The 15,884-nt window shown below is 48.6% G+C and overlaps 1 protein-coding gene across 15 annotated transcripts in view; it reads left to right on the plus strand.

The window, feature by feature from the left end:
• TBCD (tubulin folding cofactor D) overlaps positions 1 to 15,884 on the plus strand; it is a 196,256-nt gene that overhangs the window by 6,684 nt on the left and 173,688 nt on the right. For all 15 annotated transcript variants that reach the window (XR_013536128.1, XM_035302257.3, XM_035302263.3 and 12 more), the window contains exons 3-7: positions 375 to 472; positions 1,966 to 2,067; positions 4,039 to 4,185; positions 7,258 to 7,313; positions 15,343 to 15,475. Coding sequence is in view for 14 of the 15 variants with exons in the window: in XM_035302257.3 (XP_035158148.3) it covers positions 375 to 472; positions 1,966 to 2,067; positions 4,039 to 4,185; positions 7,258 to 7,313; positions 15,343 to 15,475 (536 nt within the window). In the remaining variant the exon portion in view is untranslated. The remainder of the gene's footprint in view (positions 1 to 374; positions 473 to 1,965; positions 2,068 to 4,038; positions 4,186 to 7,257; positions 7,314 to 15,342; positions 15,476 to 15,884) is intronic.

Genomic DNA, 15,884 nt, shown 5'->3' on the forward strand with positions numbered 1-15,884 from the left:
TACAAAAAAATTAGCTGGATGTAGTGGCACATGCCTGTAATCCCAGCTACTTGGGAAGCTGAGGCAGGAGAATTGCTTGAACCTGGGAGGTGGATGTTGCAGTGAGCCAAGATCACACCATTGTACTCCAGCCTGGGTGACAAAGCAAGACTCTGTCTCAAAAAAAAAGGGACAGGATTTTGCTGTGTTGCCCAGGCTGCAGTGCAGTAGCAGGATGATAGCTCATTGCAGCCTTGAGCTCCTGGCCTCCAGTGATCCTCCCACCTTGGCCTCCAAAAGTGCTGAGAAAACAGGTGTGAGCCACCACTCCCGCCAGCCTCAGTGTCATGTTGATGTTCACTTTCACAGCACGTGTTTCATGTGTTTTTCCCTAGAATGGATGATGAACTTGTTGTTGGATATAGTGCGAGATCAGACATCTCCAGCTTCCCTTGTACATCTGGCTTTTAAATTTCTTTACATCATCACCAAGGTAACATTTCCATAGCACTTAAGAGTTGACAGCTACTTTCATAACATGCATGGTCCAGAGGTTATCCTCCAAAATGTTATTTCTCAAGAAAGGTAGTTCTTAGACACAAGTTGTGTGTTTAATTCTGTCCCTTTTTACTGTATGTTTGGGATCAGAATTTATTGATATGGGCCCTTTGGCTGAAACAGTGTCAAGGTGTTTAGCTTCTTACATTTGAATAGAGTGAAGCACCATCTAGCTAGGAAAGGAATGGGGTGGAGATGAGATGAAATCAGAAAAGCTTCTATCAAGGAAAAAGCAGGCAGGGTGCGGTGGCTCACGCCTGTAATCCCAACACTATGGGAGGCCTAGGCATGTGGATCACCTATGGTCAGGAGTTCAAGACCAGACTGACCTACATGGTGAAACTCTGTCTCTACTAAAAATACAAAAATTAGTTGGGCGTGGTGGCACGTGCCTGTAATCCCAGCTGCTTGGGAAGCTGAGGCAGGAGAATCACTTGAACCTGAGATGTGGAGGTTGCAGGGAGCTGAGATGGTGCCAGTGCACTCCAGCCTGGGTGACAGAGCAAGACTCTGTGGAAATTGAGGTGTTTCTTACACTTTAATGTACAAATGAATTTCCTGGGAATCCTGCTGTGCTGTAGATTTTGAGCAGGTGTCGTCTCTGCTGTCCCACAGGCTTCCTGTTGGCAGTTTTGGCCATGGGAGTACTCAACAGCCATATCAGGGTGGGGCCTGGGGTTTGTAGGGGCCAGGCATTGCAGTATTTCTGTTGTCTGGTGGGAGAGTCCTTGGCCAGCAAGAGGACACTACGGGTGCGCTGCCTAGGACAGGCAGGTTCTGTGACTCCGATGTTTGAGTGTAGGATTTCTCCGGAAGTTTCATGGAAGTGAGCTTCATGGAAGTGTTAATGAATTTGGGCCTTTCAGGTTTATGGACACTTACTCCTCATAAATGTCAGAGCACAGTCGTTTAAATGAACATACTGAATGCATGACTGATTCCTTAAATGTGGTAATGAATCACATTAATCAATTTAGGAAGGAAGGATAGCCTTTTTTTTTTTTAAAGAGATGGAGTCTTGCTCTGTCATTCAGGCTAGAGTGCTGTGGTGCAGTCAGCTCCCTGCAGCTTCGAACTCTTGGTCTCAAATGATTGTCCCTCCTGCCTCAGCCCCCTCAGACTATAGGCATGCGCCACCACCCCTGTCTAATTTTTAATTTTTCATGTTGCCCAGGCTGGTCTCCAACTCCTGGTCTCAAGCTGTTCTTTTGCCTTGGCCTCCCAAAGTGCTGGGCTTACAGATGTGAGCCGCTGTGCCTGGCCATGGGTAGCTTTCTTGTGGTGACTGTAGTCTTACTAAATTGTTTCACTGTAATGTGACAGAATTCTGTTTGATCCGTGGGTCTCGTAGATGGTGATTTTTGATGAGGGGGGAAAAGGGCAGTCTTCTTACATTTTATAATAATCCAGTATCTCTCTATTTAATAGGTTCGAGGCTATAAAATATTTCTTCGTTTATTTCCTCATGAAGTAGCTGACGTGGAGCCTGTTTTAGATTTGGTTGCAAATCAGAATCCCAAGGACCATGAAGTGAGTGTGTCTGTCTCCTTCCTGGTCTCAGCCCTCCATGCCTGTCCCTCCTTCCCTTCGTGCTTACGCTGTGGCACCTTCCCCTTTCCGTTGCTTTCACTTTTCTCTCACTTGGTTTTGTGTGTCTCTTTTCTTTTTTTTTCTTTTGACTCTTCCTTTTACTACAAGTTGCTTTGAATTATTTTTCTTTAAAATTGGCCCTTTATAAAGAAAAATTATGTGTAGGTATAGTTTAACAGTAAATCTGTCATTGTTGAATTTTTTTTAACTTGTGGAAGTGTAACTGTGTGGGTTTGATATGTCTCGAGTAGGACTCACAGACTCAGCATAGATTCCTCCTTTTGGCTGTCACTTGCTGTATACAGCAAACTAATACACAGCAAAGTGAGCCACAGGAAAAGGTACATGGGATGGGGCCTGGGGAGAACCAGGTGGGAGCTCCCAGGCTCCCCCAGTTGGGTCCCACAGGGCGTGTGTCATTTCCCCAGCAGTGACATGTGACCACATTTGTGAGGTGTCTACCAGGGAAGCACGTTTAAGCCTTGGCGTCCAGTGCTTGCACAGGGGTCTGGTCACTTGGGCACCTCCGTCTGGCATGAAACAAAATTCCAGACCCCCTGGAGGAAAGCAGGTGCCTGAAGTAAAACACACGGTTTGTGCGGATTGAGCCAGCAAGGGGCCTCATCTCACAGGGCTTGGTGGGAACCCTGCTGGTGTCCAGGCCCCCGGATGTCTGCCCAGGGCCGACCTCTCCAGCAGCCTTTCCTTGGATGGCAGTGGAGCCTGCTGTACTCACTCTCTCCTGCGCAGTGTGTGTTGGGAAGAGCACTCGGTTTATAACCCTACAGCGCAGGGACTGGTCTCCATGTGAATGTCCCCTATGAGAGCCATGGGGTATTTCCTTCCTGTCCTGCACTGGTGCCCTTCTCTCCTCAGCACTTCTAGCGCCCCCCAGTGGAATGATTGCAGGGACAAATTGGAATGTTTTACTAAGTGAGGGTGCTCCTTTTTTATTACAAGTTGAGAGAGTGAGGATACTCCTTTTTATTACAAATTGAGAAAGTTAGGATACTCCTTTTTATTACAAGCTGAGAGAGTGAGGATGCTCCTTTTTTATTACAAGTTGAGAGAGTTAGGATACTCCTTTTTATTACAAGCTGAGAGAGTTAGGATACTCCTTTTTATTATAAGCTGAGAGTGAGGGTACTCCTTTTTATTACAAGCCGAGAAAGCATACTCTTTTTTTAGTACAAGTTGAGAATTTTTTTCCATCCTTCCTTACACCTGCCCTCCCCCCCTCCCCCATCTTTCTGTGTTTTTTTTTTTGAGATGGAGTTTTGCTCTTGTTACCCAGGCTGGAGTGCAGTGGCACCATTTTGGCTCCACCTTCCAGGTTTAAGCGATTCTCCTGCCTCAGCCTCCCAAGTACCTGGGATTACAGGCCTACGCCATCACGCTCAGCGAATTTTTTGTATTTTTAGTAGAGACGTGGTTTCTCCATGTTGGTCAGGCTGGTCTTGAACTCCCAACCTCAGGTGATCTGCCTGCCTCGGCCTTCCAAAGTGCTGAGATTACAGACAAGAGCCACTGCGCCTGTCCTTTTTTCTTCATTCTTAAGTGTTTTTTCTTTTTATCTGTTTTTTTTTTTTTTTTAACATTCTCAAAAGGCAGTTTGTATGCTGAGAAGTGCCAGTGAAGAGAAGCTGTGATGTATTATCATTTACTTTGTTTATTTTGATGTCTGTCTGTTGAGCTAGCTAAGTTATGGCCATTGGTGTATGGTGGGGATTCTGGAGGGATGTGGGGAAGAGCTGGTGAACGGCCTGCATTTCTGGCCCTGAGGGTGATAGCATTTGAATGGCTTTAGAGTGGGCATTGAGTGGCCATAGAGGGCAGTGACTTTAAATAGATTGTGGCCAGTGGCCTCTGCTTTTCAAACAAGACTCATTGTTACTGTGATTAAATTTTTAGACTTGGGAAACCCGCTACATGCTTTTGCTATGGCTCTCTGTGACCTGCCTGATCCCTTTTGATTTTTCTCGCCTTGACGGGAACCTCGTCACCCAGCCTGGGCAAACACGAATGTCCATAATGGACCGTATTCTCCAAATAGCAGAGGTAAATATCATGCAGATAATTAGCTGCTAGTTTGTATTCTCTGTCATGTTCATTCTGTCTTGATACCAGTTTTTAACTCGGTAAGCTTTTGATAGATATTTATCCAGGTGTTGTTTTTTTTCAGTGAGGTGACTCCCACATGATAACTTATTTTGAAACTTTGATAATTCATGTAGGGGTTGGGTTGAATTAGTAAATCTTGTTTCTTTGTAGGTAATGCAGATACTCTGTTGAGGGTAATCATGGCAGATAAGGGGTTTAGTGGCATGGTAAGAGAAAATAAGGCCCATTTTACATTTAGTTCTTAACATTATGTAAATAATACACATTTACTTGTAGGAAAACTAGAAAACAAAGATAGACAAGAAAAATACTAAATTTAAGTTTATCAAATTCTGGCGCCAAGAGATAATAGTTGTTTATTTTCTTCAAACTTTTCTTGATGTAAATATGCATATAAACATAGCTTATTATATTAGTTATCTATTGCTTCATACATAACCCAAATTTGAATGTTCGACGCACATTTATCCTCATGTAGTTTCTGTGACTTGGGAGTCTAGCATGGCTGAGATGGGTCCTCTGTGTCAAGCTGGCCCACAGCTGCAGTCAAAACTTGAGGTGGGCAGCCTATGCCCCAAGGCCATTGGAGTGAGGCTGCCCTCAGTTCATTGCCACCTGGGCCCCTCCAACATAGTGGCTTATTCCATCAAAGCCTGCAAGGGAGAGACCCTGCTAATGAGTTGGAAGTCATGGTAATATGTTACCTGATGTGGAGGTGATGTCCCATTCCTCTGCCAAATCCTGTGATTAGCAGCAGGTCACCGAGTCCAACCCTCACAAGTGAGCACTAAGGAGCCCATCAGGCTATGAGCCATTTTAGTCGCCACGGTCTTCCTGCCACGGTGACTGCGATAGTCCTGGTCGGCATTCACTGAGTGCCTGCTGTGTGCTTGGCACCATTCAGACACTCATAGATGAACCTTTAATCACTTATGGATTAATAATTTAACCTATACATTGGGCTGGGCCCAGTGTTTCATGCCTGTAATCCGTGCTCTTTGGGAGGCTGAGGTGGGCAGATCACATGAGATCAGGAGTTCGAGACCACCCTGGCCAACATAGCGAAACCCTGTGTCTACTAAAAATACAAAAATTAGCTGGGTCTGGTGACACATACCTGTAATCCCAGCTACTCAAGAGGCTGAGGCAGGAGAATTGCTTGAGCTTGGGAGATGGAGATTGCAGTGAGCCGAGATTGCACCACTGCACTCCAGCTTGAGCAACAGAGTGAGACTCTGTCTCAAAAAAAAAAATTAACTTATACATTGATGATTTATAGATCATCAGTGATAAATTTATTAACTGTGATTAATAATCATTAAATTTTCCTTCATGAGGCCGTTGACAATTCTTATCCTCATTTAACTGACGAGGCAACAGGCATAAAAATAAATAACTTATTGTACTTTGCTCATAAATGGTGGCCCCATGTTAGAATCCAGGTGGTTTATCTCTGGAGTCTGTGCTCTTCATCAGAGCTCGATGCTGCCCCGTGACCTGCTGTTCTGAGGCCTTTTTCCCCTCAGCAACATGTTCTGAGTGTCTTGTGATGTCAGAAAGTGTCTCCCTCATAATCGCTACAGGAAAAGTAGTCCATTGTAACCTGACTTAAAAATTCTCTCTGATAGATGGACATTTTGTTTGTCCTAGTTTTGTTATGTTAGAAGTAGTGTGGTGATGAAGAACGTTTTGCCCACCCTCGTTTACCTGTCTGCTGAGAGGGACTTCTGGGTCAGAGGGAGCACGGTTTGTCAAGACTTGACGGTCTGTGATCGTCCTTGGAAAGCCTGCCTTGGACACAAAGATCTAAGAGTATCATTTTGGGGAAGAAAACTAGCTGAGACGAGCATTGCAAACCTTTTAAGGCAGCCCTCCTAAAAATCAATCTAGCTGGGTGTTGTGGTTTCATGCCTATAATTCCAGCACTTTGTGAGGCCAGGGCAGGAGGATAGCTTGAGCCCCAGGAGTCTGAGACCAGCCTGGGCAATATAATGTGACTCAGTCTCTGCCCAAAAATAAAAAAAAAATTAGCCAGGTGTGGTGGTACCCACCTTTGGTCCCAGCTGAGTGTGGGAGAGCCACTTGAGCCTGGGAGGTTGATGCTGCTTTGATGCCAGAGGCTGAGTGTGGGAGGGCCACTTGAGCCTGGGAGGTTGATGCTGCTTTGATGGTTTCTTTTGAGATACAGTCTTGCCCTATCACCCAGGCTGGAGTGCCGTGGTCCAGCCGTGGTTCACTGCAACCTCTGCCTCCCAGGCTCAAGCAGTCAGTCCTCCCACCTCAGCCTCCTGAGTAACTGGGAGTACAGGCATGTGCCACCATGCACTGCCAACTTTTGTGTTATTAGTAGGGACAGGGTTTCACCATGTTGACCAGGCTGGTCTCAAACTCCTGAACTCAGGTGATCCACCTGCCTAGGCCTCCCAAAGTTCTGGGATTTTAGGCATGAGCTGCAGCACCCGGCCTACAGTGAGCTTTGATCACATCACAAAGCAAGACCCTGTCTCAAAACAGCAATAAAATCCCATGAGTGTATGCACTTACTATGTACCCCCAAAATTAAAAACCAAAAATTAAAAAAAAAAGATGCATTTGTAGTCAGTTTGGATGTGGCCTCCTATCTAGTCTGAATACCCAAATACTGATGGTTGTCATGTGCTGGAAGGCATACTAGGTGCTCAGTGAATACTCTTGATTCTTTGTTACAACTGAGTAACTCATTTGTTTACATTTTCCTGCTCTATTCTTGCAAATGTGTTTCAACGGGGTGTGATCAAATGCTCTGTGTAGCTCAGGCACTTAAACCTGGGTGAGAGTAGCAGTTGGCAGCTGGAGCCCTTGGCTCAAATTGAAGAGAGGTTCTTTTGCAGCTTTGGAGTTAGGCCTGTGCTGATAAGGTTTGTGAGCCTGGGTCCTTGGGGAGCTGGTGAGGGTGGGACTGGTGACTGTGGGGTCCCTGAGGCTGGCCTGTGCACGTGTGACCGTGTCTGTGCTTGTCCTTTCTTGCAGTCCTACTTGGTTGTTGGTGACAAGGCCCGAGACGGAGCGGCCGTCCTTGTGTCCAGGTAAGTTTCCGTGGTGCGTTTCTTGGTGTGTGGCTGCTGGTGGCTTCTGAGAGGGGTTTGTTTGGGTACTGTTCAGTGTTTCATGCGTGTCTTTAGTTTTCAGACAGAGGACCTAGGGTAGTCTTTGGACTCCTCAGACTCTGGCTTTCTCTGAGGGAGCGTGCAGCACTGTTGGGGCACAGAAGACCTCTGACCCTGAAAAGACCACCCTAGTGCTGGTTTGGGGTGCCGGTGGGGGTCACCTGACAGGTCCGTCAATGGGAGTACAGGTCTAGAAGAGGTGCAGCCATCTTCCCTGGGGCACAGCCTCGGCACAGGGATGGGGTAGCAGTTATGAGAAACAGTTCGCGCCGTCTCCTGTGGAGGTGACGGGTGGTGGCTGGGCCGCTGTGACTGGGGATGAAAATCCACCAATGTCCCATGTTAACTGAACCCCACGTGTGCTGCAGACGGGAAGGCGGTTTTCTCTGCTGAGCACAGCAGGCCTGCAGTGTTGGAAGGGTGCCAAGAGTATTTGTATAGACTGAGTGAACCTGTTCCATGAGGTGCAAAACGGAAGAAAGCAATTTTTTTAATTTAGTACTTTACGTGGCGCATGATTTTAAGTATGGATGTAGTTTACTAAGTCAGAAAATGTGGCATTTCCCCCTCCATGATGGTGAAAGTCGAAGGCTGGTTGTAAAACCTTTCGGTGGTTGTGATTGGGAAGATGGTCCGTGCCTCATGCAGCGTCACCTTCACTTGGATGGGTAGCTGCAACTTGCAAGCTGCTTTCTCAGAGAAGTGGGAGGAGAGAATCTTCCTTTCTGGGGCAGTTGGAGGCATTGAATGAGGTCTTCGTGACAGCCTGGAGCTCAGGAAGGAAATCCTGGGTCCCCTGGAGCAGGCGAGGCCCTTGCATCTGAGAGGGCAGGGGCTGCTTCCTGTCTTGTAAGGACATGAAAAGGTTGTCGTTTTTTTCCTCATTATAAAAGTAATCTATGTGTATTTAAATAATAGAGTATGATGTATACAAAAACGAAATGCATGAGTGCTTTCATTCTGTGGGGGTGTGGTGGCCCCCTTCTCCCTGCCTCTCTGTGGTCTCCCCGTGAGGCGGCGCCAATGCCAACTCTGTCCGTGGCTGAGTTGCTGCACTCGCTTCTTTGCACATCGGACTAGGAGATGGGCCTTGCGTGTCAGTGTCTTCTTCCAAAACCAGATAACCTGGTGTGAGTGTGTCCTTTCTTTTCTTTCTTTTTTTTTTTTTTGAGATGGAGTCTTGCCCTCTTGCCCAGGCTGGAGTGTTACGGTGCAATCTTGACCCACCGCAACCTCTGCCTCCTGGGTTCAAGTGATTCTCTTGCCTCAGCCTCCCGAGTAGCTGGGACCATGCCCGGCTAAATTTTTGTATTTTTAGTAGAGATGGGTTTTCACTGTGTTAGTTAGCCAGGATGGTCTTGGTCTTCTGACCTCATGATCTGCCCACCTTGGCCTCCCAAAGTGTTGGGATTACAGGCATGAGTCACTGTGCCCGGCCTGAGTATGTCCTTTCTACCAGTCCCTTGTGGTGGGACATTTAGACTGCTGCCCTCCCAATTTGGTATTAAAACTCAGGGCTGTGAACAGTCTACATAAAACTTTGTACCATTCTGAATGATTTCTAGGGATGAGTTTCTATAAGTGGAATTAACATTTTCAGGGTTTAATGCAGTTCCTGGAGAGGTTGAACAAGTTTAAAGTTATTCTTTACCCATGTTTACCAGCTGGGTCAAACCTTAAAAATGTTTACCAACTTTGTTAAGTGGAAAATAGTATCTGTTTTTATTATTTATTTATTTATTTTTGCTGGGTCAGTCCTTAAAAATGTTTACCAACTTTGTTAAGTGGAAAATAGTATCTGCTTTTATTATTTATTTATTTATTTTTGCTGGGTCAGTCCTTAAAAATGTTTACCAACTTTGTTAAGTGGAAAATAGTATCTGCTTTTATTATTTATTTATTTTTAAGACGGCATGTCACTCTTGTTGCCCTGGCTGGAGTGCAGTGGTGCGATCTCAGCTCACTGCAACCTCCACCTCCTGGGTTCAAGTGATTCTCCTGCCTCAGCCTCCCAAGTAGCTGGGACTACAGGCGCGTGCACCACCACGCCTGGCGAATTTTTGTATTTTTAGTAGAGATGGGCTTTCACCGTATTGGCGGTGCTGGTCTCCAACTCCTGATCTCAGGTGATCCATCCACCTTGGCCTCCCAAAGTGCTGAGATTATAGGCATGAGTCACTGTGCCCAGCCTGTTCTTATTTTTCTTAGCAGCATTACTGAGGTCTGGAAGATTTATGCTGGACTTGGCCTTGTGGAGTGCCTTGCCTGTTGGCTGGGGAGGCAGGACCTGAGTATTTATTTCCTTGTGGGATCCTCCAGGAAGAGTGAGAGCTCTGGCTCCAGATCCTGGGCAGACAACCTGGTGAGATGCTGCAGTGCCACCTAGTGCCGGGAAGAGCAGGTGTTTCTCTTGGCCGAGCCTGTTTCTGTGCAGGAACACCAGAGCCTGCGATCTGGGAGGGGTGGTGCTCTGGTGGGCGCGTGGGTACTCCAGGCGGGTGCTTGGGTGGGTGTGTCGGTGCTCTGGGGCCATTCTCCCCCTTGGTCTTGCACGCTGATTCTTGGAGTGTTTGAGAATGGCGGATGCTGTCAGTGGAAGAGCACTTACTGTTGGGCCAGTTCCTTGGACACCTCCCAGACTCACCGCAGGTCCTGGGTTCCCTGTACTTCTCAGACGCCATTTTGGTGGGGATTGTTAGAAGTAAGGCCAGGGCTGTGAGGGGTCCTGTGCCAGCATTTGTCTGCAGTGCAGGTTCGTTTTCTGTTCTCCAGGGAGGATCTGCCTGCTCTAGCCCACTCTGCTCTCACGTTTGACTGCTTCCCCCTGTATTGCTGGCCACTCTACAGCTGTATCCATATCCCTTGATTAACCGAGCTTGCCAACATCCAGTGTTGTAGGTGGTGCTTGGTGTTATATTGTTACTAGGATATGCAGATTGAGTGCTGCCTTAGAAACTCTTTAATAGGAAATATGCCTTTGGCTAGGCATGGTGGCTCATGCCTGTAATCCCAACACTTTGGGAGGCTGAGGCAGGAGGATCACATGAGGTCAGGAGTTTGAGACCAGCCTGATCAACATGGAGAAACCCTGTCTATACTAAAAATACAAAATTAGCTGGACATGGTGGCACATGCCTGTAATCCCAGCTACTTGGGGGGCTTAGGCGGGAGAATCGCTTGGACCTAGGAGGTGGAGGTTGCGGTGAACCAAGATCGCACCGTTGCACTCCAGCCTGGGCAACAAGAGTGAGACTCCATCTCAAAACAAACAAAGGCTGGGTGCAGTGGCTAACGCCTGTAAACCCAGCACTTTGGGAGGTTGAGGGGGGCGGATCACCTGAGGTTGGGAGTTACAGTCTGGTCAACATGGAGAAACCCCGTCTCTACTAAAAATACAAAATTAACCTGGTGTGGTGACACATGCCGGTAATCCCAGCTACTTGAGAGGCTGAGGCAGGAGAATCACTTGAATCCAGGAGGCAGAGGTTGTGCTGAGCCAAGATCATGGCACTGCACTTCAGCCTGGGCAACAAGAGTGAAAAAAAAAGAAAAAAAAAGCCTCTATTCTTACGGATTACTTTTTTTTTTTTAAAGCAGAGTCTCACTCTGTCAATCAGCCTGGAGTGCAGTGGTGTGATCTTGGCTCACTGTAACCTCTGCTTCCTGTGTTCAAGTGATTCTCCTGCCTCAGCCTCCAGAGTAGCGGGGATTACAGATGTGTGCTACCATGCCCAGCTAATTTCTGTATTTTTAGTAGAGATGGGATTTCACCATGTGGGTCAGGCTGGTCTCGAACTCCTAACCTCGGGTAATCCACCCGCCTCGGCCTCCTAAAGTGCCGGGATTGCAGGCGTGAGCCACTGTGACATTTTTTTAAGATAGCTGTTTTTCAGATTATGAAAGGAGTTATGCCAGGCACCGTGGCTGTAAATCTCAGCACTTCGAGGCGGGTGGATCACCTGAGGTCAGGAGTTCTAGACCAGCCTGGCTAACACGGTGAAACCCCGTCTCTAAAAAATAAAAAAAAAAATAGCTGTGCCTGGTGGCACGTGCCTGTGATCCCAGATACTTGGGAAGCTGAGGCAGGAGAATTGCTTGAGTCCAGAAGGTGAAGGTTGTAGTGGGTAGAGATTGTACCATTGTGCTCCAGCCTGGGTGACAGAGCAAGACTCACTCTCAAAAAAAGAAGGAGGTATGCTATATGCAGAAAAGTTGGAAATATTGGCCTGGCATGGTGGCATGCGCCTGTGGTCTCAGCTGTTCGGAAGGCTCGGGTGGCAGGATTGCCTGAGTGTAGGAGGTTGAGGTTGCCCTGAGCTGTGATCGCACCACTGCACTCCAGCCTGGGCAGTAGAGCAAGACACTGTCTCAAAAAACAGTTGGAAATCTTGAAACCATAGAAGTTAGAATAAAATTAAGTAGGTAATTTTTATACACTGTATCTATATTGTATTTATCTTTTTTGTACTGTTATGACATTGAGTGTACACAGCTGATCTCACCAAGTCAGCATCATGCTTTTTTGCCCAATTCCACACAACTGCTGATGAGTGACTCCATTAGTTCTGCTGTGTTTTGATGCTACAGTCAACTCTGTCACTTCCTACCTCGTGCGAGCAGTGATGGATGCCTGGGTTTGGGTACAGACATGTTCTCATGTCAGGATTGTTACCTGAGGATGGGCCCTCGAGGTGGTCGGGGCCCAGGCCATGAGAGCAGTTTGGGGTCTGTACATCTGCAGGCTCTCAGCTGCCTGCTCAGCACAGCCGGCCTCAGGAATGCCCTGCCCTCAAACCGTTGCAGATGTTTAATTGGCATCGCTGTGATTGCTCTCGCCTTAGGTGTTACATCCTCCCCTTCGTGACTTGACTCTGGGTGTCTGTGGGCTCTGTGGGGCCTTTTCTTCCCCACTGGTGTGAGTTTCCTCTGTGTGAAGGGCCATAGGGATTGCCCCGGTGGTTGTTAGCTTTTCCTTTTATTTTTTTGGACCGTACTTTTAATGTCAAACCTTGTTTTCTCTTTTATTTAGTTAATTTTACTGATAAGCCTGAAGTCTTGTTAAGAGATTTAACAAGTATTTATGTTTCTTCTACCTTTTTTTAAGACAGAATTATTGATTCATTCAGGGTTTCTTTAGGTGTACTGTGGAACTCCGCCCTTCCCAGTAGGTAATTAGTTGCTTTAGTGCCATTTTGTATCCCACTTCTATGTTCATCTGTAATGCTGTGTAAGAACTCAGTGTGTGTGGATTTGTCACCACCTCGGTGCTGCTGCCTTCTGTGATGAAGTGACTGCCCTGGGCTCCTTTTGCAGATGCACTAAAGTTAAATCTCCTGGGGAGGGCACATGAGTTTCCTTTTCTTTTCTTTTTTTTTTTTTTTTGAAACAGGGTCTCTGTTGCCCAGGCTGGAGTGCAGTGGTGTGATCACAGTTAACTGCAACCTTCACCTCCCAGGCTCAAGCAGTCCTCTCACCTCAGTCTCCCAAGTAGCTGGGACTATAGGCGCATGCCACCATGCCTGGCTAATTTTCTTTTATTTATTTATTTATTTATTTATTTTGAGATGGAGCTTCACTCGTGTCACCCAGGCAGGAGTGCAATGGTGTGATCTTGGCTCACTACAACTTCTGCCTCCCGGGTTCAGATGATTCTCCTGCCTCAGCTGGGATTTACAGGCACACAGTACCATGCCTGGATAATTCTTGTATTTTTAGTAAACGTGGCGTTTCACTGTGCTGGTCAGGCTGGTTTTGAACTCCTGACCTCAGGTGATCCACCTACGTTAACCTACCAAAGTTCTGGGATTACAAGCGTGAGCCATTGTGCCTGGCCACACCTGGCTAATTTTTGTATTTTTTTGTTGTTGTTGTAGAGATGGGGTCTCATCATGTTTCCCAGACTGGTCTTGAACTCCTGAGCTTGAGTGAGTTGCTTGCTGTGGCCTCGCAAAATGCTGGGATTACGGGTGTGAGCCACTATGCCTGGCCAAATGATTCTTTTGTGTTTGGAAATTGGGTCTTCTTTCCCCAGTGTTGACGCTGAGCCCCTCCCTAAGTGTGTTGCATGGGGACAGTGGCGGAGGGAAGTGAAATCCTTGGGTTACGAGCAGTTGGCAGGTGCCAGGTGTCCTGCTCAGCTGCAGTGGCCGAGGGAAGTGAGGTCCTTGCCCTTACGAGCAGTTGGCAGGTGCCAGCCGTCCCCTCAGCTGGGCAGCGCTTTTGTTTCGTGAGGGTCATGACAGAGTAGAATGGTACATGCATGGCTGTCTCCTGCATGTCAGTGTTGTGATGTGTGGTGCTCTGAGAGGGCTTGTCTCCACGGAAGTGTGGAACCGGCCCTCCTACAGGCTGACTGGATGGGCTGGAATGAGGGCCAGGAAGGTGGGATGCCAAGAACGACAAGGCCAGAGTTGAGGTTCCAGTGGAGATGACATGGGGGTTGGAGGGTGGGCATTGTAGCCTGGCAGCTCCAGCTTCCACGTCTCACCTGAGTGCTGGACTCGTGCTCCTCGCTGCCTGGGGTCTCCACATAGCTGTCTAGTGGGCACGGCATGTGGCACTCCTCTGTACCTCCCTCCTGGCATCACTGCCATTTTCTTCACATCTCCCCATAGAAACGTGGCCAGGATGTAAGTCCGACCTGCCGGCATAGACTGAAGAGGAGGTGGTCAGGCCTGGCCACTACTGGTCCTGCCCCCGACACTTCTCCTGTTGAGCTGCTCTGCTTCTGACCGCATTGCCTTTGCATTCCTTGAGTTCCGTCAGCTCGCTTCTGCCCTGGGCCCTGGCTCTCTTACTTCCCTGGGCAGCAGCACTTTCCCTCCAGGTTCTGCAGCCCCCCCTCGTTAGAGCTCTCTGGCTTCTAGTCCTCTCTCTGATGAGGCCATTTTCTCATCAGAGAGAGGACTAGAAAATGGGGCCCTCCCCCCATTTTCTTTGTGACATTTCTTTGTACTTTGGAAGTCCCCCAGTTGTTTGCTGTTTCTCTCCAGAATGTGGACTGTGGGAGGGCAGGGCAGGGCCTTGTTTCTTCTTTGAGTGGCAGTGCCAGTCTCCATCAGGGAGGCAGAGCTGGAGGCCTGGCCTGTGAGCTGTTGGTAGAGAAACAGGGAGGAATCTGGCTAATTAGCTGGGCATGGTGGCTCTTACCTGTAGTCCCAGCTACTTGGGAGGCCGAGGCAGGAGAATTGCTCGAACCTGGGAGACAAGAGGTTGCAGTGAGCCGAGATCATGTCATTGCACTCCAGCCTGGGTGATAGCACGAGACTCCGTCTCAAAACAAACAAACAAACAAACAAACAAACAAACAAACAAACAAACTCAATAACTCTCTGTGCTCAGGGTGCCCTCTGCTGAGGCCAGGCTGCAAGAGGGGTGGGGAGTGTGAGCACTGCCTGGAACATGAGGCTGAGTCCAGCAGGGAAGACTCATGGGGCTGCAGGAGTGGCTGGCTGTGGAAACAGGCCTGTGCACACAACCCATGGCAGGTGCCGGGGAGGGAGGTGGGGGGCTGGGACCAGGCCTTGTGTCTGGCACTGTGTCCTGAGGTTAGAGGATGCAGGGTCCATGGCGGAGGGAGGGGCCGAGAAGTGGGCAGGGGTTCCCTGGCAGTGACGGGGACAGGAAAAGAGGTGGGGGGTTGGGGGGCAGGCGAGAGGGGATGGGTGGTAGGCCTGGGTGCACCTGAGAGGTTGTGTTGGGGAACCTGCTACGGAGGGCCCTGGTCAGGGCAGTGGCTTGGTTTCCAGGGTTGGAGAGAGGAGGAGCTGGCTGGAAGGGGACAGGACTCAGCACAGAGCTGGCATCTTGACATAGGGAGGGGCATGTGAGGTAGGAGGCTGTGATGAGTGGGGGTGTGTGTGTGGGGTGGGCTGGTGAGGCGTGGGCAAGGTCTCAGTGCTGAGGCCTCAGTTGAGCTGTAGCTTGTGTTTTTATTTCCTTTTGGCAGATTTATTACACGTCCTGATGTCAAGCATAGCAAGATGGCTGGGTTCCTGGACTGGAGCCTGTGCAATCTGTCCCGTTCCTCCTTCCAGAACGCCGAGGGGGTCATCACCATGGATGGAATGCTGCAAGCCCTGGTGAGCACTGCCCACAGGGGCCATGGAGACAGCAGGGACATGGCGCCTTACCTGGGACCATGGAGTGCTGTTGCCTGTGATTCCCTCTTGTGAGCAGTTTCCTCTTCCCCACTGCTTTGGGTCCTGCCTTAGGGCTGGGCTGGGCTGGGCTGGCTTATGCGCAGGCGCTGGTGGATGGGCCTGGAGCCGCCTGTCGCCAGCAGAGGGCAGTGGTGCCGTGCAGCTGGGCATCTCGGGGCAGGTTTCTCCGCATCTGTGCTTCTGCTTAGCTACTGTGTAAAGTACAGAGATTGAAAGAGCTCTAATAAAACAAGGTGGGTGAGTTGAACCTTGATTCTGTTCCTTTGCATTTGGCTCGGGTTGGATGGTCCTGACTTCTTCGTGTGGACACAGACCCTGGCACTTGCCT

Source organism: Callithrix jacchus, chromosome 5, assembly GCF_049354715.1.
Source record: "Callithrix jacchus isolate 240 chromosome 5, calJac240_pri, whole genome shotgun sequence".
Taxonomy (NCBI): Eukaryota; Metazoa; Chordata; class Mammalia; order Primates; family Cebidae; genus Callithrix; species Callithrix jacchus.